General features: G+C 45.2%; 1 protein-coding gene across 1 annotated transcript; it reads left to right on the plus strand.

The window, feature by feature from the left end:
- The first annotated feature begins 3774 nt into the window (after positions 1-3774).
- Positions 3775-8492, plus strand: EIF3F (eukaryotic translation initiation factor 3 subunit F). Its single transcript, XM_082764930.1, has 8 exons — positions 3775-4144; positions 4246-4316; positions 4394-4473; positions 5485-5622; positions 6659-6750; positions 6953-7089; positions 7226-7339; positions 8104-8492. Exons 1-8 carry the CDS (start codon positions 3790-3792, stop codon positions 8179-8181), a joined length of 1065 nt encoding a protein of 354 aa, XP_082621056.1. The 5' UTR covers positions 3775-3789; the 3' UTR covers positions 8182-8492.
- Positions 8493-9051: the final 559 nt, after the last annotated feature.

Consider the following 9051-nt stretch of genomic DNA (forward strand, 5'->3'; position numbering starts at 1 on the left):
CCTGGGTAACAGGCTATCATGTAAAAATAAAATAAAATAATAAATAAGTAATAATAATAAATAAGTAAAACAAAAACAAGTACACACAAACTAACAAACAAAACTTCAAAACCCACTCTATTTTCAGGAAAAGCCTGCTCCAAGTTATTACTGATATCTGAGGGGGTTACTGTACAGCCTCTTCAGGTTGGAAGTTAGGAGAAATTTCTTCTTATAAAGAATGGTTTGGCATTGGAACAGGTTGTTCAGAGAGGTGGTGGAGTCTCTGTCCCTGGGGGTGTTTAAGGAAAGGTTGGACATGGCACTTAGGGACATGGTGTAGTGGGTGACATTGGTGGTTGGGGGACAGTTAAACCAGATGGTCTTAGAGGTCTTTTCCAACCTTATTTTTTGTTTATTATATTTTTGTTTTGTTTTGTTTTAGCTCCCACCATCAGAAGCAAAGGATCTGGTACATACAAGAATAATGAACAGCTAAATAAATGGCATGGGGACACATTTCTGCAATTTAAAAATGTCAACATTTGCCTCAGCCAATTACGTTGTACCTCTGGGGGTTTGCTAGTGCTTGGGTTTCTTTTTTTTTTTTTTTTTTTAAATTTCCAGCTACCTCCTTTGTTCAATATATGTCTCTATTTCCCCATCTTCAATGTCTCTAAAACTCTAACGACAAAAGTATCTGTTGCCCTACATATGCCAGCTTGCGTACATTTCTCTCAGTCACTCTTCACTGCCAGTTATTCTGTGAAATTACTTCTATTTTAGCTTGGATTTCTGTATTTCTGCATAGTGACTAACAAGCACACAGCAGTCTCCGGTGTGCTATTTTTGAACACCTGATGATAACTTTCATTATCACTCTAACTTTAGAGAAGGGATATTTTTATATCAGTGTGGTATGCAATTAACAGTACACCTCATTATTTTTTAGTAGTATTTGGGTTTTCACTCTAGCATTACCTCAGTAGTTCCCTGTTCTCTTCTCTGATAATTAAGGCAGTCCTGTAAAACATTATGCAAATGTGGGGAAGGGCTTGAATTCCTCTTGCTAACACAAAGATGAATCAGCTGACCCATTACAGTGGGAATTAGGCTGCTGCCAACAACTACCTTTCATCTACTAGCAATCCCAAAAGCACGGGAAGCAGGTGAGTAAGACTTTCCATGAAGACTAAACAAGAAAACTACTACCTATTTTATTTAGAGAGGCCGCTGCCCATCAGTACTTCCTATACAGAAGGAAGCCTGGACAGATGGTAGAACATTTGGGTCCTGAAAAACACAGATAACCCAGAGACAACACAAGTGGGGCCACTTGACTGTGAGTGAAGGTGAAGAGGGAGCTCTGTGAGCACAGTGAAGGATGGAGACAGACTTGAGATCCCAAGAAGAAAAACTGACTTCCCTCCTTTGACCCCAAAGCGATTTAGAAAATGAGATTTGATATTAATTTTTTCCAAAATAAGAAAGATTGCATGAAATGTATGTCAAGCTCAGTGACAGACTTTTCTCTTGGCAGAAATGACAGAAAGGCTCTCCTAACTTCTTAGACACAACAGAAAATTATTTTTTAATAGCAGAATAAAAGTGCCAGATCTAATCCTACGAAACTAACCAGATAAAACTATGCCCTGAAATGAGAAGTCAAATAAACTGTAAATATTTTATTTTACCTGTAACACAATATTTTTTTTCCTCTGGTGCAAGAGATGCTGCTGCTTCCAGTAATACAAGCAAGATGAGAAGATAGCCGCTGATACAGAAATTATATATCATCTGTGAAAATGCAGCTGACATAACAGCATATGCAATAATCATGACTCAGTCACACATAAGGACTGTGAAATCATACGAAAGCTAGATAGAAGGTTAATTATATTCATTGTCAAAATCAGATGCAGGGAAACCAAGCAAGGAAAAATGGAAAAGCAGAAGGGCCTGTGTTATCACACTGATCCGTTCTCATGTGACAATGTGTCTTCTGTTCTCCTCCAGACAGACTTCATTGTAATGGGGTGGTATACAAACATGTTAATTTTACTGTAATGGGGTGGTATACAAACATCTTAATTGCCTCACAGAGATGGACACACAGTTTGCAACAACTGGCACCACAAATATGCGTCACTGGTAACTGCTCCCCTCAGACTGTAAACTGATCATTTACAGAACGATATTAATTATGAAGGTCTCTATTTTTCACCAGTCACTCAGCAAAGAAAAACAGTTTTATAGCTTGGACGCCTTTGCTCCAAGCACTCTCCCACGATTGATTTTCTTACCCTTAGAAAGATTTATACAGGCTTTGTACAAAGCAGGCTCTGCATGACCGCAGATCTTTGACTTTGGAGATAAAGGCTACCCATCCTAACTCACTACATGCACTCTCTGGCATGCTGTCCAGCACCTTGTTGCCAACATATTAAACGAAGAGTGTCACAGTTGCCAGTTTCAAAGCACAGCTGCAGGTGTGTATTAAGTTGCCCAATTTTAAAGGTGGCAATGTGAAGATATAATGGGCAGATGTTAAAGAACTTGCTTACTTCACATGAACTCTCTGCTGACTATGCAAAATTAAGCACTGAGGCTTAGTTTGATGCAAACAAAATGAGATCAAACAGCTGCTTTCTAACAAGCACGCCTCACACATTAAACTGACGCACCAAAGCTCCTGGAGTAGGAAGGTTTTAAAGCCTTACGCAATTTGACCGGGCACACCTATAGGAAGTGAAGGGTGCACAGCGAAAGCCTAACAGGAGATCCAGTTTTCACAGGTGCACACACTAGGGGATGCACTTTTAGAAAAAAAATTAAACTGCTTGTTTTTAGCATTTAGTCTCCTTTGTGGCTTTTACAGGTGTTCCCCGAATTGAGTACACGAGTAGAAAGTGTTTTCTTTTTATTGAGCTGCTCCCGATGTGCTTCAGTAGTCAGGTTGAAGCTGCTTACCACCTGGTGGGATTTGTCCCTCAGCTAATGAAGCCAGCTGGAATCGAGAAGCCCCCTGCTCAAGTAGCTTGTGATGTGGGAAGGTGAAGAGGGAACCCAGCCACGGGGAGCAGAGGTGTGGGAGCCACCTCTGCGCTCTTCTGTCCTGCAGAACAGCGCCCTGGAGATGTTTTGGGTTATTTGAAGCCCCACACGACGGACACAGCAGTGCCAGAGCGCTGATGCAGGTTTTGGCTGGCACAGCTTCACCCCACTGCGCATTTTATTCGGGGCGGGGGGGGGGGGGAGACCGTTGGCTCCTTCGGCGCTCCCAGGAGCACCAACAGCCTCGAGTGAAAGCACTGCTAGAGGCGAAAAGCAAGCGCTGCAGCCACCTGCTGTCCCGTAGCGCTGTCGGAGGCTGCGTGGGGTAGGCTCTGAGCGAGGCCGGACAGGGGCTTGCTCAGGGCGGGGACGGGCCGGGACAGGCGGCGCCCCCCGCCCCCCTGCGGCCGCTGCGCGCTGGCGCAGCGCCGCCCGAGTGCCTCAGGCTGACGGACGGGAGTTAAGAGCGGCGCCGCCCAATGAGCGAGCTGAGGGGCAGGGAGGCGGTGCGAGCCACGGCCCAATCAAAGAAGCTGCCGGCGCCCAGAGGGCGGGACCGAGGCCATGCTCCATCCGCAGCAGCGTGCTGTGCCCCAACGGGAGCACCACCCACACCCGTCCCCGCTGATTGGCTGCCGGCTGCCAGGCGGCCCTTAGCGCACCCGTTTCCCCAATAGCAACGCGGCGCTGCGTGACAGACACCCCGCTCAGCCAATCGCCATCCCGCCGCCCCTCCTACCCTCTCTCTTTCGCAAAATGGCGGCTCCGGCACCCGCTGCGGCCCCGGCGCCTCCCGCCGCCCCCCCGGCTCCCAGCCCGCCGGCGGCGCCCCCCGCAGCCGCCTCAGCCGCGCCCCCCCCCTCCGCGCCTCCCCCCGCCGCCGCCACCGCCCCCCCGGCCCCGGCCCCGGCCTCAACCCCAACCCCGACCCCGACCCCAACCCCGGCGCCGCCGCCTCAGCCCCAGCCCGCCCCGCCGCTGTCTGCCGCGCTGTCGGGCCCCTTCCCCGGCGGGCGCGTGGTGCGGCTGCACCCGGTGGTGCTCGCCTCCATCGTCGACAGCTTCGAGCGGCGCAACGAGGGCGCGGCGCGGGTCATCGGCACGCTGCTGGGTGAGCGCCGCGGGGACGGGGCGGGACGGGACGGGACGGGACGGGACGGGGGGGCGGCCGCCGAGCCCCTCAGCCCCGCTAACGGCGCCCTCTCCCCGCAGGCACCGTGGACAAGCACTCGGTGGAGGTGACCAACTGCTTCTCCGTGCCGCACAACGAGTCCGAGGATGAGGTAGGTTGGGACGGGGCTGCCCCCCCTGCGCTCCCCCTCGCCGCAAAGGGGTGACCCGGCCCTGTCCCGCTTTGCAGGTGGCGGTGGATATGGAGTTCGCCAAGAACATGTACGAGCTGCACAAGAAGGTGTCGCCCAGCGAGATCATCCTGGGCTGGTGAGTTCTGAGAGAGTCCCTGCGCTGCTCAAAATACCTCCTCCTCCTCACAGTACGGCCCCTGTTAGACAGCCAGCTGTAAAAGCGCTCTAACTTAGAACAGGACACGCATCTGGAGTCCTGGAGGGTTTGGTTTTGCTTAGGGCTAGAAAAAGTATCACAAAAGTGAGCAAGAGAATGCTTGCGTGGATCTGCTATTGCCTAGCCACTTGTAATGCAGTCTGCACTGTGGGAGGTGACTGGTTGGAGTGAAGAACATAAAAGAGGAGCTTCGAGTTTAGCTTCAAAGGCCTCATGAGGAGTCTGATGTCACTCTGAGCACCTGGATGCTGAGAAAAGGTGGCAGGACTTGGTGATGCCAAGCAAGTCCAGTAGGGTGCAATAGGGACAGAATATGTGTGTGCGTGGATAGCTTTGTTAGGCTTTTCGTGTCTTCTCTGATGCTACAAAATAGCTTAATGCTGTTCCTGTGGAGCAAAATCCTGCAAGCACAGAATTCCTACCTTCCTCTGCAACCTCTTAATGGCATGGCAAAGTGCACTTCTAATGACAGGAGTTTTTCTGTGTATGTGGGAGGCTAATTGCAGAGCAGCTGAAGGAGCTAGATGAACAAGTCTTGCCTCCTGAACAGAGATGTGTGATTTGTTTAAGATCTACTTGGGTGGTCCAAATTTGCTTGGCATGCTTCTGTTTCCAAGGAAATAAAGGTTTGGTCCAGGCCATAGTGACCAATAACTGACTGTTCAGTGTCTGATGGCGACTGGACTCTTTGTGGATAGTACTACAACGGCCCTTTGCACATTTTGGGCATGTGTGCACCCAGCCTGAACCCTACAATTCTAGGACAGCTGGCCATAAAGTTACAAATTCCTTAGTTAAAACACTTGTACTTACTATGCTCCGCAGCTCAGTGGTTGGAAATTAGGGTTTTAGGATACAAAGCTGTTAAATACCAAATACTTGGCACTTGAATGTTAGAAGAATGGCTCTTCAATGTTTGCTTTTTTGAAGGTATGCAACAGGTCACGACATCACAGAACACTCTGTCCTGATCCATGAGTACTACAGCCGGGAAGCGCACAATCCAATCCACCTGACTGTGGACACAAGTCTGCAGAATTCACGCATGAGCATTAAAGCCTACGTCAGGTACTCTGGGAAGGGGCTGTCTGAATTACCAAGAAAGACCATATGAGAATAATGAGAAACTTAGTGGGCTGCAGTGTCCTCTATTTTGGACAATACTGTGCAGTAGCTGAACCATAACTGAGCCAGAGATCATAGCTTTCTTTCCACTGAAGTGTCTTGACCAGTGTATATATGTTGAAAGACTTAACCTTCATAAGGTGGTTCTTCATTGTGGGTGGAAAACTGGGTATTAACAGTGTTCTGAACATACTCATGGCACTTCACAGGATTCATATAGCTAGCATTAATGTCATTAACTTCCATCGTACTCTTTGAATGCTAGCCTTTATTCACTGAGCCTTACTGCTCAGCAGTCCAAGTTCTAGTGCAATCAGAATGTGATTGAAAGAACATCTTACTGATCAGTCTTTTTTCCCCTCACCCCTTCCATTTGCAATTATCAACTGATAATAGAGATTAGATACTATGAAATGAAACTATTGCACCTCACTGTTCTTCCCCGTACTTGTTGAAGAACTCTCCTCCTTCCAAGATAAAACCCCAGCCTTTCTTGTAGCAGAAATCATTCTGCTTCCTGCCTGTTCATCTTCAAAAAGAAAGCTGTTCCATCACATCTCCCATACTGAAAGCGTAAACAAACTTTAATACAATACGGAGTTTTGTTCTTGAATTTTTGTCCTATTTTTGTTTGTCCCTTAAATGATTTCTCAAAGAGCATGGAGTATTCCAGGATAGAAAAAATAAGTGCTGTACAAGCCAGAAGAAACTGGCTAAAATAGCACCTAGCGCTTCATGTTGTCATGTCAACAAATGTCAGACCAGCTAGGAATATTCTCAGATAAAAATGAGCAGTTAATAATACGCCTGTATTGATTTTCTGTCCTCACTCATTCTGGGTCTTCGTATTGCTGATTTTAGTGAGAATGAGTAACCAACACTTGCTCAGACGTCAGTGCTAATAGAGATCACTGAGATGGAAGTATATTATTTCCTTTCTTTTATATGTCAATACTGAAAACTTTTTCTTTTCTCCTAGTGCCCCGATGGGAGTCCCTGGTAAAACTATGGGCGTGATGTTCACACCTCTAACAGTGAAGTATGTTTATTATGATACAGAGCGGATAGGAGGTGAATGTTTTCTTCCTATTTTGATTCTAACCATTGTTGTGACACTGTTCAAGTACTTTTCTTTTTTTAATCCTGGTAAAACTGCCATTCTGCAGAGAATTAAACAGTCTTACTTAGCTATCTAAAAATCTGCAACAAGTTAAGGATTTAAGTTGTCCTCAGTGGCATTCAGTTTTCTTACTGATCCTTCTTTTGCTTCCAGTGGATCTTATCATGAAGACTTGTTTTAGCCCTAATCGAGTGATTGGCTTGTCCAGTGACTTACAACAGGTGGGGTCAGCCTCGGCCAGGATTCAGGATACCCTGACTATGGTGCTGCAGTATGCAGAGGATGTATTGGTAAGGCCAACTATTAATGACCCAGCAGATAAGTTTGATAGACGATTACACATCTGTTTTTTCTTTTTGTATGTTTTCTTTCTGGATCGTAAACTCAAAGGGTTTTACTCACGCTAAGTATGTTTCTTATGTGTAGTCAGGCAAAGTGGCTGCTGACAACACCGTTGGGCGTTTCCTGATGGATCTTATTAACCAGGTGCCAAAGATTTCAGCAGAGGACTTTGAGACAATGCTAAACAGCAACATTAATGTAAGTTTATTGTCTTATTTTTTCAGTGTATTGCCAATAATTTTGAAAATCTGTCCTACAGACACAGATTTGTCTATGATCAAAACTACTCTTTCATACCAACACGTTCATAGAAAATACAGCCCTTTCTCATCTCTAATTTGATGTTTTAAAAGCTGAAGGTGGATGAAGGAGCTCATTATAATTTAAAGACAACTGCAAATGAGAGAATTAATTTAAAAGCACTTATGAATTATGCAAGTAATCTGAAAGGCAGTGCTGATTGTTTTTTTAGAGTGGCTTGGTAATATGAATTACCAAGCTTAATGCATTATAGATTTCAAGGATAATTGGTGATTTGCCACCTTTCTTTGCCTGAGCTGAAGTTCTTGTCTCATTACATGACACTTAGAGCATGAGCAAGGTTTTAGTGTGCTACCTCATTTCTGTCACAGATTTTTAGAAGGCTAAGTTTCTGAATCTGTTGTTCATCCATAGTCTGCAAGACCAGAAATAATTTTTAATTTTGCTTATACCCTTTGACTTGCCTGGTTAACATGGGTGAACTCAGAGTTAAACTTTCACAAGTAGTGTCTCATGTTCCAGGAATACCAAAACCTCCTTCCTGTGAGGGAAGCATTCCTCAGGGCAGGACACTGAAGACAGCAATAGTTCCAGTAGCTGATTTTACACTGCTTTACAGCTGTTAAAAATTCACATCTCCATAATAGGCTATAATCTTTGTTAATATTTCTGATCATTGCTTTTATTTCCCTTCCTCTCAGGACCTGCTGATGGTAACCTACTTGGCAAACCTCACGCAGTCACAGATTGCTCTCAATGAAAAACTTCTGAGTTTATAAAGAAACTTCTGCCACTCGACCCTTCCTTCAAAAAGCCTCAAGAATGAGCAGATCACCACTTCTGTGGTGGTACAAATTGCCTTGGACCATAACTTAATTACCTAGATGACTTGGTTTATGTCTTTATTTCTACTTCCCTGAAAAAGCCCTAAGAGTGCAGGTAATGAACAGGAACTCATGCAGACTGGATGAGCCCACTGTTTTAAAATGGAATAAGTGAATCTTTTGTCTTCTGGGTTTACTTACTTGTATTACAAAATACAGCTTTATTGTAAGAATTTGAAATAAAAGTTCAATTTTATTGGCAAGAACACCTGTCCAGAAAAAAAAATGTTCTCCTTTTTTTAGTATAATGAATCTCCTTTTGGAGGAAAGAGGGGATAACATGGTATCAGGAATGCAAATTAAAGTGGATGCAAGTTATCTTAAATTCTGCAGCTTTCTTTGTTTTCCCCCTAACTTCTAAAGCACATGGGAAGGCATCTTGCACTGCACAAAATATACTTTTCCAGAGGGACTACAGAACAGTCACTGGCTCATAAATGGTGCTGTATATATGGCCTTCATTGATGGGGTATGAGACACCAGATTCAGTTTACATTGCTCTATTATTTCTATGCACATTTGACCCTTCGGGAAAGGAAATAAAGTATAATGGAATTACACCCTCATAAAGTAGGGCTTCGGAGAATTGAACTAACAACTAAGTTCATATGGCTAGAAAACCTCACAAACCCTTGCTACTGGAATTTCCCTGTTTGCAAAAGAAAAGCACAGCAATATACTTTGGTGAGGGATGTCATCAAATAGGAATTCCCTCTTCCATGACCCTTGTACTGCTGGGTCAGAAACTTCCAATTTCTTCCCCCA

This window comes from Aythya marila, assembly GCF_965140915.1.
Source record: "Aythya marila genome assembly, chromosome: 7".
Taxonomy (NCBI): domain Eukaryota; kingdom Metazoa; phylum Chordata; class Aves; order Anseriformes; family Anatidae; genus Aythya; species Aythya marila.